Here is a 15749-nt window from a genome sequence, read left to right as displayed (position 1 = left end):
GATCTCGAAACAATCAAAGTTTTGACATATATTTACCAAAAGATAAGAAAATTAATATTTCAAAGTTATCGATAAACAGTAGAGATGTCGGTTTTCTTGGACTAAAAAAATGGCATCAAACTGAACTTTGGTCTCCGATTTCTCGCAAACGGGTTCGAATTTCGGAAAACCGACTTCAGTCTGGGACATAGGTGGCTCAGCCCTAGTGAAAACCGTTTTGTGGAAAAAAGGTGGCAGTCTACCTTTAAAGCCTCTTTTTATATCTGTTGTGACTTCATTACCATCGATCATCCCAGTAAAACCCCAGTAGATCCTCAACATGATTGTATTCAGTCACAGGTAACAACGACAGTGAAAAAAGAAATGGTGAGTACGAAATGCGCTGTCAAGAGCGCCTTCAGTTTGGTGATTGGGATGAGCGTCCAAGATTGCCTTTCTGGATCCGCCAATGTATATATCGATAGATGTGCATGCATAATAGCGAGCCGCAAAACCCTTCACTGTTTCTTCAAATGCACCGGGAAGAAAGTGCACCATTGTGGTACCGCCCCTGTGAGTTGACATGTGTAATGGTGAAAGAAGATCGTCTGTTATTCAGAAGTTCTGTGCCCCTTCCGGCTGTGGGTCCGCAGGTGTCGGGTAAGGTCCGACTGTTGAGCGAATCGTGCCGTGCACATGGAGCAGCCGTGCGGCCGCTCCCCAGTGTGGGTCCGCATGTGGCCAGTGAGGGCCGACTGTTGAGCGAATCGTGCCGTGCAAATGGAGCATCCGTACGGCCGCTCTCCAGTGTGGGTCCGCAAGTGGTTGGTAAGGCTTGCCCGTTCAGCGAATCGTGCCGTGCAAATGGAGCATCCGTACGGCCGCTCCCCAGTGTGGGTGCGCATGTGGTTGGTGAGGGTGGACCGCTGAGCGAACCGTGCCGTGCAGATGGAGCAGCCGTAAGGCCGCTCCCCAGTGTGGGTGCGCATGTGTATGTTGAGGTTTGCCCGCTTAGTGAATCGTGCCGCGCAGAGGGAGCAGCCGTACGGCCGCTCTCCCGTGTGGGTACGCATGTGTTTAGTGAGGTTTGCCTGTTGACTGAATCGTGCCGTGCAAATGGAGCATCCGTACGGCCGCTCTCCAGTGTGGGTGCGCATGTGGTTGGTGAGGGTGGACCGCTGAGCGAACCGTGCCTGGCAGATGGAGCACCCGTAGGGCCGTTCCCCGGAGTGGGTCCGAATGTGTAGGTTAAGGTGTGATCCTCGAGTGAACCGTGCCGTACAGATGGAGCAGCCGTACGGCCGCTCCCCAGTGTGCATACGCATGTGTATGTTGAGGTGTGACCCTCGAGTAATCCGTGCCGTGCAAAGGGAGCAGCCGTACGGCCGCTCCCTAGTGTGGGTCCGAATGTGTGTGGTGAGGTGTGACCGTTGAGTGAACCGTACCGTGCAGATGGAGCATCCGTACGGCCGCTCTCCCGTGTGGGTCCTCATGTGTTTAGTGAGACTCCCCTGTCGAATGAAACGTGCCGCGCATATGGGGCAGCAGTACGGCCGTTCTCCCGTATGGATCTTACGGTGGCGTTTCATATGTTTGAAAAAGTCGGTCGAGTACTGACACCACTTGCACTTGAATCTGCCGTTCCTGTCGATGTGACCGTGACATCTCTTCACGTGTCTATCCAGACGTTGCTGTCCCAGACATCGGAAGTCGCAGCGGGGACATTGGACCGAGCCACTGATGCCTGGAGAATACACGGAAAAGAAGAACGGCCATTAAAAAGGTCGATAAAAAAGCAAGTCTTCCACACACAGGAACGATCACGACACACTGAGGTGACCAACACAGCTAGTCGCGTTTCCAGATCACCTTGGTGAGAGCGGTGGGCGATAGGCGGCTATGCGGACTCGCTAACTCGCGCCCCGTAGGGTGGGGGGCGGCCCCCTCCCTGTCCTTTTCCGTATATATCGCCCGAACGGCTGCAGCTATCGTCACACAACTTCAGGACCCCTCCGGGCATTAATTTTACACATTTTGACCAAAAAAATTTCTAGAGGCTATGATAGGTTGGCCGCAAATGACATCAGAATGACGTCATGTTCTGCCATTTTCGACCCCAAAAAAGGTTTCGCGGGAAGAGCTGTCAGCCCTACAGCTTTGATAATACAGAAATATGTTCACAATATAAAAGGTGTAAAATGAACAGGGCTACAAAACTAATATCTCGGATTTTTGAAATTTTGGGATTTGACCCCCTAAAATCAAAAGTCATTTTTTATACAATAGCAAAAAAAATCAATAACTTTTTTCGAATTTCGGAAAAAACATATATATATATATATATATATATATATATATATATATATATATATATAAGACCACCATTAGACTCCCCGTGACGAGCTGTATCGAATCGACACCCATTTTATACAAAATATCAAGTTTGAAATTTGACCTAATTTGACCTGACCTTGACCTGACCTTCACTAAAATATAGCCTAAACTGGCCCTAAAGGTTGCGTGACCCACGTAATCGCATTTGTCATGTAAAATGGACTATAAAACATTGATCACACTACACTTTCGTATCGTGACCCTCCGTGACCTGACCTCTGTACCTGACCTCTGTACCTGACCTGGTATTAGTGACCCCAAATAGGAAAATATGTGTTTGACGGACAATTCCCAATCGATGATTTTCAATGGCATTCCTTTTTACTCGATTTTACAACACGTTTCTCGAAATGACTGTAAACGGTGAAATATCTCGACCTTTTTCGGGCGGTTCAAATGACAAAATACCTTCGTTAGACCACAAAGTGTGCTTCAATATACTTTTGTGTTGTATAAGTTATGTTTTTGGGATGAATTATAGTGATTTGCGCTTCTTTTCCCGTAGTTTTCGCACATTTTTTTCAGGCGAAGGACCCCAAATTCCAAAATTTTGTCAAAGATAGTGGTGCAAAGAAGACTGATGTTTTGTAGATCATCCTGATCTATCGTTTAGCTAGTTTTTAGCTAGCTCGGTGACGTTTGTTGTCCATGACAAGCAACCACCCGTTTGACAACTGGTGCATGGCCCTTTTTGGCCGAGCCCAAGCTTGTCAATCAGGTTTATCTCTTGCTCGCTCGCTCTGGCTTCGTTAGCTGATATAATTGCGCTTTGCTCAATCCTAACTGCTTGCAGATGATTGCTGAAGCTCTCCAGCAAAAACCATGCCGAAAGTCCGTCTACAAAGTTGAGGACGGGATTTGATTCACCATGGTTGCCTATTAGTGGCTTAAGCTGGAAACGGAAAAGGACTACTGCTACTTGACTCTGGATAATAATTGACTCGAGTCGTGACCGGTCACCAAAAGCACACAGTCCCCAAGCTCGATAGATAAGGGATATCTTGCACAATCGTTCTTTTAGCCAGAAAATAAATGTTCGGGTAATTCGGGGACACCCTGTAGTTCGCTGAGCCGCCGCAGCTCAGGACGCGATACTTTCAAGAGAGACCATACACGGAGTGGGCTTGCCGGAGTTCAGCCCGCTCGGGCCCAGAGAAATCTCCGTTATTTAAATGGATTAACTGCTCGGGCTTGCATGGGGCTAGCGCCAATCGAAGCCCTACTACGGCTAAACTAAGGATGTCCGGGGCTCGTAGAGCGGGCATGACTCCGGCGGGGCATGGGCTTTAGTCAGTGTTTTTGTGTCATACGCCGACATAAACCAGACTAAAAATCTCGGGCAAGCCGCACTTTGGCCTATTTGGGCTGGGAACAAAATTGCTGGCTGGCTTGCACCAACACACAAGACTTCCAGTGAAAACAATGTATATTCTCATGCTCAACACGGTTACATTCACAAGAAACAACAGCTATATAACACAGAAATAGTGAAACGGACTATAAAGATGCCCAGAGCTCGGCCAATTCAGTCACTGGGACGAGGGCCCGTTTAAGGTGTGGAGCTATCAGCATATACATACGAGCAAGCAGGCCTAACCGAACTTGTGGAATACCACAAGTTGGATTACTCACTCTAAGTACTTGGTACCTTCCAACATGTGAATCCAATTTGTAAATTTCCGACCATACAAGGCAATTTGTACATGTGACCAGTGACCACTCAGCTACCCAATACTACACTAGTAGCTTACAATTGTACCGCGTTGATTCCAAGATGGGTGTAAATCTTTTGCAGGAAACAGCCAATAAAGGAGCAGTTTCAAGTTGATAGCATAAGCGGTTCGTGAGTTATTCCAGAAAACGGAGGGGAGGGGGGGGGGGGCACATCTGACCCCCGCGTGGTTGAGGGTTGAGTAGACATTTATGCATGTAAAATGGCGAACCGCAAAACCCTCCTCTGGTGCTTCAAACGCAACAAAATAAGAGAAGCATGTTGCCATCCCCGCCCCTAACAGAAAACAACTGCAATGGTGAAAGATGACATGTTATTGAGAATTGCCTCGGCGCTCCCCCGTGTGGGTCCGCACATGTCTGGCAAGACTTGATCGATCAACAAATCGTGCCTCTCACGGCCGCTCCCCCGTGTGGGTACGGATATGGATCGTGAGGTTTGCTCGTTTAGAGAACCGGGCCGTGCAGATGGAGCAGCTGAATGGCCGCTCCCCAGTGTGGGTCCTCATGTGTTGAGTGAGGCTTACCCGTTGAGTGAACCGTGCCTGGCAGATGGAGCATCCGTAAGGCCGGTCCCCGGTGTGGATCCGCATATGTGTCGTGAGGTGTGACCGTTGAGCGAACCGTGCCGTGCAGAGGGAGCAGCCGTACGGCCGCTCCCCAGTGTGGCTCCGCATGTGTGAGCTGAGGGTTGACCGTTGAGCGAACCGTGCCGGGCAGATGGAGCAGCCGTACAGCCGCTCCCCCGTGTGGGTCTGCATGTGTGACGTAAGGTAACCCCGTACAGCAAATCGTGCCGGGCAGATGGAGCAGCCGTACGGCCGCTCCCCCGTGTGGGTCCGCATGTGTTTGGTAAGGCTTGCTCGTTCAGCGAACCGGGCCTGGCAGTGTGTGCAGCCGTACGGCCGCTCTCCCGTGTGAGTGCGCATGTGTTTGGTGAGATTTGACCGTTCAGCGAATCGTGCCGCGCAAATGGAGCAACCGAATGGCCGCTCCCCAGTGTGGATCCGCATGTGTTTAGTGAGGCTTACCCGTTGAGTGAACCGTGCCTGGCAGATGGAGCAGCGGTACGGCCGCTCCCCAGTGTGAGTCCGCATATGTTTGGTGAGGGAGGACCGTTGAGCGAACCGTGCCGAGCAGATGGAGCAGCCGTACGGCCGCTCCCAAGAGTGTGTCCGCATGTGTGAGCTGAGGTTTGACCGATGAGCGAACCATGCCGGGCAGATGGAGCAGCCGTACGGCCGCTCCCCCGTGTGGGTCCGCATGTGGTTGTTGAGGTTTGACCCTTTAGTGAACCGTGCCGGGCAGATGGAGCAGCCGTACGGCCGCTCCCCCGTGTGGCTCCGGACGTGTGAGCTGAGGGTTGACCGTTGAGCGAACCGTGCCGGGCAGATGGAGCAGCCGTACGGCCGCTCCCCAGTGTTGGTCCTACGGTGGTGTTTCCTATCGGTGGACCTATCGGTCGAGTACTGACACCTCTCGCACTTGAATCTCCCTTTCTTGCTGACGTGACTGTTGCATTTTCTCACGTGTCTGTCCAGATGTTGTTTTCCCAGACATCTGAAGTCGCAGTGGGGACACCGAGGTGCACCACCAATACCTGTAAAATACATTTAGGCGTTTAGAGAGATGAAAAATGTTTCTGGCCAGATATGATGAACATAAGGGTAAAATGATTGTCTTCAAAATTGAAAATGAAGGACATGTATAGCTCGGAAGCGAACCTACTCGCAGAGGATTGGTTGAGATTTGTTTCATTGCAAAGTTAGCAATTTGACCCGTCATCGGCACGACTGCCCTTTTTTTGGTAAAATCCGGAAACCCGTGCCTAAATACCGAAAAAATAATCAGTTGCATACCGCTAACAGAATGCATCCGTGCTTTAACATGCACCCGCGAGCGGATTTAAAAACAAGAATTCTCTCTCTAGCCACTTTGCCAATGCGCTCTATAGCCATTTAGTCCTATACCTATTTGAAGTTCTCTTTTTTAATGAGTCCGTTAGTGAACGGCAACAAAAAGGAAAAGAAATGCTGTTCAGCCGTGTTCTTTTTAAAAGCTTATTTGATGCAAGGCTCCCCCCGTGACCTGTTGACGTCATTCAGAAGGCCTCATCACCCGAGAGACGAGAGAGACGAGCGAGAGAGACGAGAGGGAGAGAGAGATAGAGAGATAGAGAGATAGAGAGAGAGAGAGAGAGAGAGAGAGAGAGAGAGAGAGAGAGAGAGAGAGAGAGAGAGAGAGAGAGAGAGAGAGAGAGAGAGAGAGAGAGAGAGAGAGAGAGAGAGAGAGAGAGAGAAGAATTTACCTATACACAAATGCACTTTCATCTTATAACACAATTGGTGTAAAAGCGCTTGGTGCGCTTGTAACAAGACCCCGCTCGCAAGTAGGGTTATGCACTGGCGGATCCAGACTTGCGTTTGGGGGGGGGGGGGCAACTCATGCAGGAGCCAAACCTAGGGTACCCCCAAATCCTGTTTTCTCATCGGATTTAGGCCACTTATTTTTCGTCACAGCCCTGATACTATGATTTTTTTTTTTAACTAAAAATAAAAATATGTAAATGGTAGCCCACCCGACCCATGCCTTTATATTACTTTGTAAACACTTACTATTGCTTTTGTCGACCAGTTAACCCGCTTCGAGTCAGTGGTTGGGTCCCTTTGCGGGCCGGGAGGTGGTAAAACGGGAGGTGGTCTAACTCGGCTCCTGGGCCAGGCACTGATTGAACTGTGCTTCATTATCGCTTGGGGGAGGGGGCAAACGGGCCACTTTAGGCCTCTTGGAAGGGGGCATGGCCCTAAATGCCCCCTCCCTGGATCCGCCAGTGTAAGAGACCATTGGAGCTGCAGTTGAGTACCTCAGACGTCAGGGTATGTACGTCCTCAGATGTAGGGGAAGTTGGGGCAATGCCGGAGTTGGGGCAAAGCCGAAATTCGAGATATTTCGAAAACCGTAAGACATGGATGCCACCTGTCAGTGATGCTCTGAAGCTTAAGTGACTACAATTATCGCATGTTTGTTACGAGTCGTCATTCGGAATACTTCGACTGTGAGGGCGCCAAGAGCGTTTTCAAGGTACGTTTCCCTTGTACTACATGCGCCTTTGAAGCTGCATTTCTTACTCATTATGCTACCGTTTGTCTGGCCAATTCGGTCAAGTAATCTTTAGCATGTCTTTGCATAAGTGTGCTGCCTATTTGAAATTTATACAGCACGTTGAAAAGTTATGGGCCTGCAAATGAAAGTATGGCTGGCTGGGGTAATGCCGAAAACGTGCGATTACGCACGTGTTAAAAGCACGCTAGTGGACTTTACTGCTGTAGAATAGCAACGCGTATTTTTAGTCACACAAATTACACTTTCAACCGACACAACGGCCTGTTACCTATAAGGAATGATTTACCTGGCATTTTCTTATTATATCACACAATTATAACTTCCAGTGTGCACCGCGTCCTCAAGCTCTTAAAACGCGTGTCAGCTTTGATGAATTCTGGATAAAGTTTGAGATAAAATGGCAAAACATCAATGTCGGCATTCCCCGTAGATCATTTCTCCCATTTTCGGCTTTCCCCGCAGTCCGGGGCAACGCCGAAAAAGTCACTTCTATGATATTTTTAGTTTGTGCGCTTAACGGTATGCGAATTCATCAAATGCGCCTGGTATGTTTGAAAGGCAAAAGACTGGCCTCTCGAATGACGCCAACAAGAATAGCTTATGTTGTCTACCTTGCGTGCTACGGGCGTCAGAAAAAAAGTCTTCGGCGTTCCCCCAACTTCCCCTATAGGACTCGCATGGAGACCTCTTATGCTATAGTGGACTGAAAGGACCCAAAGGAGCCTGTCTAGGGCTCCCGGAGATAGACGTGGGCCCTCAGGAGCCCGCCAGAGCCCCCAATGAGGGATAAGTGAGGGATACCAAGTGCCTGCAATTGCATATTGCATAAGCCATAACGCCATTACAAATCAATATAATATGTACCAGTGGCAGATCCAAGGGGGGTCACATGGGTCATGACCCCCCTTGGTGCCCGGGGGCACCACAGGCCTGTCAGGGGCACCACCGGCCTAGCAGGGGCACTACCAGCACGCCAGGGGCACCACAGGCCTAACAAGGGCACCACGGGCCTGTGAGGGGCCCCACAGGCTAGGCTTGTCAGGGGCACTCCAGGTCTGTCAGGGACACCAGAGACCTCAGGGGCGCCGCCGGCCTTGCAGGGGCACCATGGGCCTGTCAGGGGCACCAGAGGCCTAGCAGGTGTACCACAGGCCTTACAGGGGCACCTTGGGCCTGTCAGGGGCACCACAGTTCTGTCAGGGCCCAGGGGCACCAGCGGCCTAGCAGGGGCACCACAGGCCTGCCAGGGGCACCACCGGCCTCGCAGGGGCACCATGGGCCTGTCAGGGGCCCCACCGACCTCGCAGGGGCACCACCGGCCTCGCAGGCATCACGGCATCACGCAGGGGCACCTTGGGCCTGTCGGGGGCATCACGGGCCTGTTGGGGGCACTTGAGGCTTGTCAGGGGCACCACAGTCCTGTCAGGTCCCAGGGGCATCAGCAGCCTAGCAGGGGCACCCTAGGCCCGCCAGAGGCACCACAGGCCTGCCAGGGTCCAGGGGCACCACAGACCTACCAAGGGCACCACGGGTCTGTCAGGGCCAGGGGCACCTCAGGCTCCCGTGCCCCCCCCCCCCGGATCCGCCAGTGATGCCACACCACGCGAAACACCGCCAACTCCCAGCTACCGCGCCATAAACACGTGCCAACAAGTCTTTTTTGAAGGTCGACTCCACTCGCGCAACTTTTGACTGACCCTCACTGCTACCATATTGCTTCCATATTATGCTGTGGAAAGCTTTACTTCACCAAGTGGCTAAAAACCTCCATCAAGGTATATTTTCTTAGCAATTTTTCTTACGTTTTGGGGGGGGGGGCCAAACAGGCCACTTTAGGCCTTGGGGGGGGGGGGGGCCATGGCCCCCGTGGCCCCCCCCCCCTGGATCCGCCAGTGGGGTTATGGCGGAACTTTGCTTCGTTGTGATTTTACGCGTCGCGCACACTGAGTGATTGGCGCTCACTAAGGCAGACCAATGAGCGCCCGGCTGGTGAGCCCAGGCGGCGCCGCTATCCGCCTGGGGTGGGGGACGGGGTGAAGAGAGAGCGATACGAGCATGACCTTTGGCCGACCTCCGCTTGTTTTGACGCAGTTGTCAGCCGCTGGGGCCTGCGTCATATAGCAGTTTTCCTTCTATACCGCTGGCGTAAAATCGTGTTACAGCTTACTTTTTATGATACAGGCCAGGACCTCACTGCTGGGGTCCTCAAACTGAATGGAATACAGGGTGTCCCAGAATCACCCGAACATTGTTAATTAGCGTATAAAATAAGGCAAACATGATTGCGCTTCTTTCTTTTTATCGTCCTATGTAGTCAACTAGGGTAGCTATAAAATAGAGGATGCAATAGATACGCTGGTTACATTAGTCGACAATGATGGAAAATGCCAGCCACTGCTGGTCTCAGTTGTTTTACGGGTCTCCCGAAACTGGTTGTAGGCCTGTTTTCTTGACCTCTTGCCGGAGGATAATACGATATACGTCGCGACGGAGGGCAAAGGCTGCCCAAGCCCACCCGCACCCGGACCCCACGCCTGGCCACGACTCCCTGGCGCGCTGAGGGTCGGTGACGCTGTCCCAGCTGAGGACCGGCACATCACCGCTGACTCGTGACACGCTCCACAAGATTGGCCTGGCAGCCGACGACGAATGCCCCGCACGGCTGGCCGATTGTCCGGCCTATGAGGCGGCCCGCCGCCGCCGCTGGGGTGTCGCCCCTCGCCTGGTCGACGTCCTCGGCGGCCCGGCGACGGAGGTCGTCGCCTTCATCGAGGATGTCGGGCGGACCGAGCCGCCGCTCGACCCGCCTGCGCCGCCGCCCCCCTGAGCGGGTTGGCGGTGGGATGCAGAAGAAGAAGAAGAAGAAGGATAATACGATCATATAAGATAATCCTAACATCAGTGTTCCCAGGCCATAAGGCATTATTCCCCAAAACAAAAATTTCTGCTTCACCACTTTTGCCGCGTTTTTTACACCAAGTGGGGAAGCTCCATGCCTGAACATGACGCGACCTTTGGCTTCCAACAGATTTGGTTTCCAAAACAAACCCGTTCATGGCCATTTGGTTCACGGCATCCAGTTTTTGTAAAGCTAGAATATTACCGCAGTAGTAGGCCTACTCTATGCTAACGGTTGTCTTTGGACCATCATATCAAGCCGAATGAGTGCACCGTGGCTCAAAGTGTCTCATAATTTGATTTTCAACGGGTGCCTGGCCGTCTCCGCTGTTGGGGCGTTGTAGCCATCTGACGCTCACACACGCCTTTTTCGGGCGGTTCAAATGACGGAATACCTTTGTTAGACCACAAAGTGTGATTCAATATACTTTTGTGTTGTATATGTTATGTTTTTGGGATGAATTGTAGCGATTTGCGCTGTTTTTCCCATAGTTTTCGCATATTTTTTTTCAGGCGAAGGACCCCAAATTCCAAAATTTTGTCAAAGATAGTGGTGCAAGGTAGACTGATGTTTTGTAGATCATCCTGATCTATCGTTTAGCTAGTTTTTAGCTAGCTCGGTGACGATTGTTGTCCATGACAAGCAGCCACCCGTTTGACAACTGGTGCATGGCCCTTTCAAGCTTGTCAATCAGGTTTATCTCTTGCTCGCTCGCTCTGGCTTCGTTAGCTGATATAATTGCGCTTTGCTCAATCCTAACTGCTTGCAGATGATTGCTGAAGCTCTCCAGCAAAAACCATGCCGAAAGTCCGTCTACAAAATTGAGAACGGGAGTTGATTCACCATGGTTGCCTATTAGTGGCTTAAGCTGGAAACGGAAAAGGACTACTGTTACTTGACTCTGGATAATAATTGACTCGAGTCGTGACCGGTCACCAAAAGCACACAGTTCCCAAGCTCGATAGATAAGGGATATCTTGCGCAATCGTTCTTTTAGCCAGAAAATAAATGTTCGGGTAATTCGGGGACACCCTGTAGTTTGCTGAGCCGCCGCAGCTCAGGACGCGATACTTTCAAGAGAGACTATACACGGAGTGGGCTTGCCGGAGTTCAGCCCGCTCGGGCCCAGAGAAATCTCCGTTATTTAAATGGATTAACTGCTCGGGCTTGCATGGGGCTAGCGCCAATCGAAGCCCTACTACGGCTAAACTAAGGATGTCCGGGGCTCGTAGATCGGGCATGACTCCGGCGGGGCATGGGCTTTAGTCGGTGTTTTTGTGTCATACGCCGACATAAACCAGACTAAAAAATCTCGGGCAAGCCGCACTTTGGCCTATTTGGGCTGGGAACAAAATTGCTGGCTGGCTTGCACCAACACACAAGACTTCCAGTGAAAACAATGTATATTCTCATGCTCCACACGGTTACATTCACAAGAAACAACAGCTATATAACACAGAAATAGTGAAACGGACTATAAAGATGCCCAGAGCTCGGCCAATTCAGTCACTGGGACGAGGGCCTGTTTAAGGTGTGGAGCTATCAGCTAGTAACTATACATACGAGCAAGCAGGCCTAACCGAACTTGTGGAATACCACAAGTTGGATTACTCACTTTAAGTACTTGGTACCTTCCAACATGCGAATGCAATTTGTAAATTTCCGACCATACAAGACAATTTGTACATGTGACCACTCAGCCAACCAAAACTGCACTAGTAGCTTACAATTGTACCGCGTTGATTCGAAGATGGGTGTAAATCTTTTGCAGGAAACAGCCAATAAAGGAGAAGTTTCAAGTTGATAGCATAAGCGGTTCGTGAGTCATTCCAGAAAAGGGAGGGGAGGGGGGGGGGGGCACATCTGACCCCCGCGTGGTTGAGGGTTGAGTAGACATTTATGCATGTAAAATGGCGAACCGCAAAACCCTCCTCTGGCGCTTCAAACGCAACAAAATAAGAGAAGCATGTTGCCATCCCCGCCCCTAACAGAAAACAACTGAAATGGTGAAAGATGATATGCTATTGAGAATTGCTTCGGCGCTCCCCCGTGTGGGTCCGCAGATGTTTGGCAAGACTTGATCGATCACCAAATCGTGCCGTGCAGAGGGAGCAGCCGTACGGCCGCTCCCCCGTGTGGGTACGGATATGGATCGTGAGGTTTGCTCGTTTAGAGAACCGGGCCGTGCAGATGGAGCAGCTGAATGGCCGCTCCCCCGTGTGGGTACGCATGTGCATCGTGAGGGATGACCGTTGAGCGAACCGTAACGTGCAAATCGAGCAACCGAATGGCCGCTCCCCGGTGTGGGTCCGCATGTGTGTGGTGAGCTGTGATCGGTCAGCGAACCGTGCCTGGCAGATGGAGCAGCCGTACGGCCGCTCCCCAGTGTGCGTACGCATGTGTACGTTGAGGTGTGACCCTCGAGTGAACCGTGTCGTGCAAAGGGAGCAGCCATACGGTCGCTCCCCCGTATGGATCCGCATGTGTGTGGTGAGGTGTGACCGTTCAGTGAACTGTGCCGTGCAAATGGAACAGCCGTACGGCCGCTCCCCCGTGTGAGTAAGCATGTGCATCGTGAGGCTTCCTCGTCTAGCAAACCGTGCCTGGCAGATAGAGCAGCCAAACGGCCGCTCTCCCGTGTGGGTTTCCAGGTGACTGGTGAGAGCAGACCGTTGAGCAAACCGTGCCGCACAGAAGGAGCAGCCGTGCGGCCGCTCCCCAGTGTGGGTCAGCATGTGTTTGGTAAGACTTGCTCGTTCAGCGAACCGGGCCTGGCAGTGTGTGCAGCCGTACGGCCGCTCCCCCGTGTGGGTACGCATGTGTCTCGTGAGGGATGACTGTTCAGGGAATCGTGCTGTGCAAATCAAGCAACCGAATGGCCGCTCCCCAGTGTGGGTCCGCATGTGTTTGGTAAGACTTGCTCGTTCAGCGAACCGGGCCTGGCAGTGTGTGCAGCCGTACGTCCGCTCCCCCGTGTGTGTACGCATGTGTCTCGTGAGGGATGACCGTTCAGTGAATCGTGCTGTGCAAATCAAGCAACCGAATGGCCGCTCCCCAGTGTGGGTCCGCATGTGTGTAGTGAGGTGTTCCCGTCTAGCGAATCGTGCCGTGCAAATGGAGCAACCGAATGGCCGCTCTCCAGTGTGAGTCCTACGATGGCGTCTCACATCTCTGAAGTGGTCGGTCGAGTACTTGCACCACTCGCACTGAAATCTGCCGTTTCTGGCGATGTGACATCTTCTCACGTGTCTGTCCAGACGATGTTTTCCGAGACATCTGAAGTCGCAGTGGGGACACTGAAGTGCACCACCAATACCTGCGAAACACAGTTACAGATTGAAAGGGTCGAAAATGTATGTGGGTGGTCAGGTTCGTTCGGGCGAAATGATGGCACTCAAAAATCCAACTACAAAGTCTGTTCTGTATCTATAGAAGAGACCTTACAATTTCCTTTTACCAAGCCTTGCTATTCTAGCTTTCTTAGCTGCTGGTTTGTCGGGTAGGGACAAAAAGTGTAACAAACATACCGAAGACAGCAGAAACTCATACTAGGGCGAGGCTCAAACGCAAGTTTGTGTGCGTTCATGCAAAATTACTCGTGTTCAATTACGTAAAACATTTTCGTAGAATAGCACGAAACCATTTTTTGCGCGTGTTGCGTGTTCGAGAAGTTAGCCTTTCCCATATTGAAGCTACCCTAGGCTTGATCAGGTCAATGCTGGTGCGTATTTTGTGTTTATGTATGTTCTTGCTGTACTGAGGTAAACAATGTAAAAATATCCGGATAAATGTATTTCACTGGATTTCAAAAAAAGAGCATGCTCATTTTGGACAAATATGTTGTCACCCTTCACAAGTACGCATGCGCTGTGGCACTCTAGCCACTAGATTTTCCAGTTCCATGGGCTTGATGCAGATCGACGCTGTCTCGACCTGGGCCGCCGTTAGGTCGTGACGGCGGTGGTGAGTGGTGACGGGTGTCTTCTTAGTTCTTATCCACCTCCTGCTGAACATGGCCCACATGTGTTCTGTGGGACTGGGATCAGACCTATTCTCGGGGCATAATCCTCTGGCCGAGAAGGATCGGAGGTTCGCCTGACATCGCCCCTGGGCCTTCCTGGCACTGTGAGGTGGCGGATCTTAGCATGAAGACTGCGTGACTTGCATCAGACATCAGGGCGCCTTCACTAAGTCCTCTTCTGCGTTCGGCTGGGCGCCTCCAATCATCCCTTAGGCAGGACGTTACTCCATAATAAGTCGCCGTCAATGGTGCTTTTCTCCGACTCAAAGGCAGCTGAGACATCCCAAAGAAGACAAACAAGCTCTAGACCTGAACTTTGTCGGATGTTTGACGCTGATAGCGGCCATCACGTCCGAGCTGCTGGCCAACAAACGGCCATTTTGGCGGTTCAGAGAATGATATGATGATGATGATGATTTGTTTTCTTAGGGCGCACCAGCAACGAGGCTACATGGCGTCCATAACCAACCATTCTTACTCAAAGTCGGGGGTTAAAAATCACCTGAAGCCCGGAGGCCGTGATGAACGAAAAGAGGCGAGGGGATTCAATAAAGGGGAATCGTCGCAGAGAAGAGTTCTCAAGGAGAGCTGGGGGCCACGCAAGCCCAAAAACCGCAATCGCTCAACGTCCAGTCTCGGACACTCGACCAAGACGTGTCGGACCGAAAGTCGGTCACCACATGTGGCACAAAAGGCCTGGAGCCCACGCCGATAAGGTACCCATGGGTGCCATAAGTGTGCAGGTACGAAGCCGGCAGAGGACTACTTCCTCGCGTCGCTACAACTCGAACTGCGACCCATCCGACCAGGCGACTGATCCCCAGTCTTCCTCCGACCAGCAGAGGTGCTCTGGCATGAGCTCCAGGCGGTGGTGGTTCGCTTGCTTTCTGTCGGTTATTTTTGTTTGACTGGCAGCATCGCCAAAATGTTGTGCCGGTACTGTTGCACCATGGTATGGGACACCTAGTTTCCCGCCAAGGTAAGCATCAAATATTACTTGAATGTGCAAAACGTGGTACTGAGCGTTATGTTGACTTTTTCGGGGAGCATCGAATGAATCCGAAGCATTCCACCCAACTCCATATAAGCGTCAGGGTTAAATCACCAGTAAAACGCCTTTTGGGGCGACCAACGGAGCAAGCGAGAGGGTGGGCCTTGCACGTGCGAAATTGCGAGGGGGTACCTCCAACTAACTTGTGCACTGCACACTACGAACCGGTCTCTAGCGATGTGCCACATTTGAGCGCAATCAGCCCAGCCGTTCTCGAGATCTGGAGGCGGCACCCTGCACGTGCGCACGTGCAAAATGGGTCCCAACTCACTTTTGCACGGCACCCTACTAACCGGTCCCTAGCCATGTACCAAATTTCAGCGCAATCGCTTCAGCCGTTCTCCAGATCTGCAATCAACCCCTGCACGAACGCACGAGCAGCAGCACTTCAACCGTGGCACATGGATATGCATTGCCTAGTGGGTGCCTAGCCTACCTACATGCCAACTTTCAGCGCAATCGGCGAGATACCGAGACATTGCAATTGTTGCAAAACTGACACCTCTTCGTTTTGCACGTGGAACGTGCATAAGAGGTCACCCATATGCATC

General features: G+C 51.6%; 1 protein-coding gene across 10 annotated transcripts in view; it reads right to left on the bottom strand.

Annotated features, from left to right (window-relative positions):
- Positions 1–15749, bottom strand: part of LOC122384619 (zinc finger protein 2-like) — a 49993-nt gene that overhangs the window by 12255 nt on the left and 21989 nt on the right. For 2 of the 10 annotated variants that reach the window (XM_043372212.1, XM_043372216.1), the window contains 2 exons: positions 13294–13442; positions 312–1723 (listed from right to left, as the gene is read on the bottom strand). The exons of 1 other annotated variant lie outside the window; for it this stretch is intronic. In XM_043372212.1, the coding sequence (XP_043228147.1) occupies positions 1649–1723; positions 13294–13442 (224 nt within the window). In that variant the 3' untranslated portion in view covers positions 312–1648. Of the gene's footprint in view, positions 1–311; positions 1724–3781; positions 5705–11511; positions 13443–15749 lie in introns of those variants that run through there. 7 more of the 10 variants (XM_043372213.1, XM_043372217.1, XM_043372207.1 and 4 more) reach the window with 5 other exon arrangements.

Source organism: Amphibalanus amphitrite, unplaced genomic scaffold (genome assembly GCF_019059575.1).
Source record: "Amphibalanus amphitrite isolate SeventyFive unplaced genomic scaffold, NRLGWU_Aamphi_draft 000194F_arrow, whole genome shotgun sequence".
In the NCBI taxonomy this organism is placed as follows: domain Eukaryota; kingdom Metazoa; phylum Arthropoda; class Thecostraca; order Balanomorpha; family Balanidae; genus Amphibalanus; species Amphibalanus amphitrite.
This window is presented reverse-complemented; position numbering and strand designations above follow the sequence as displayed.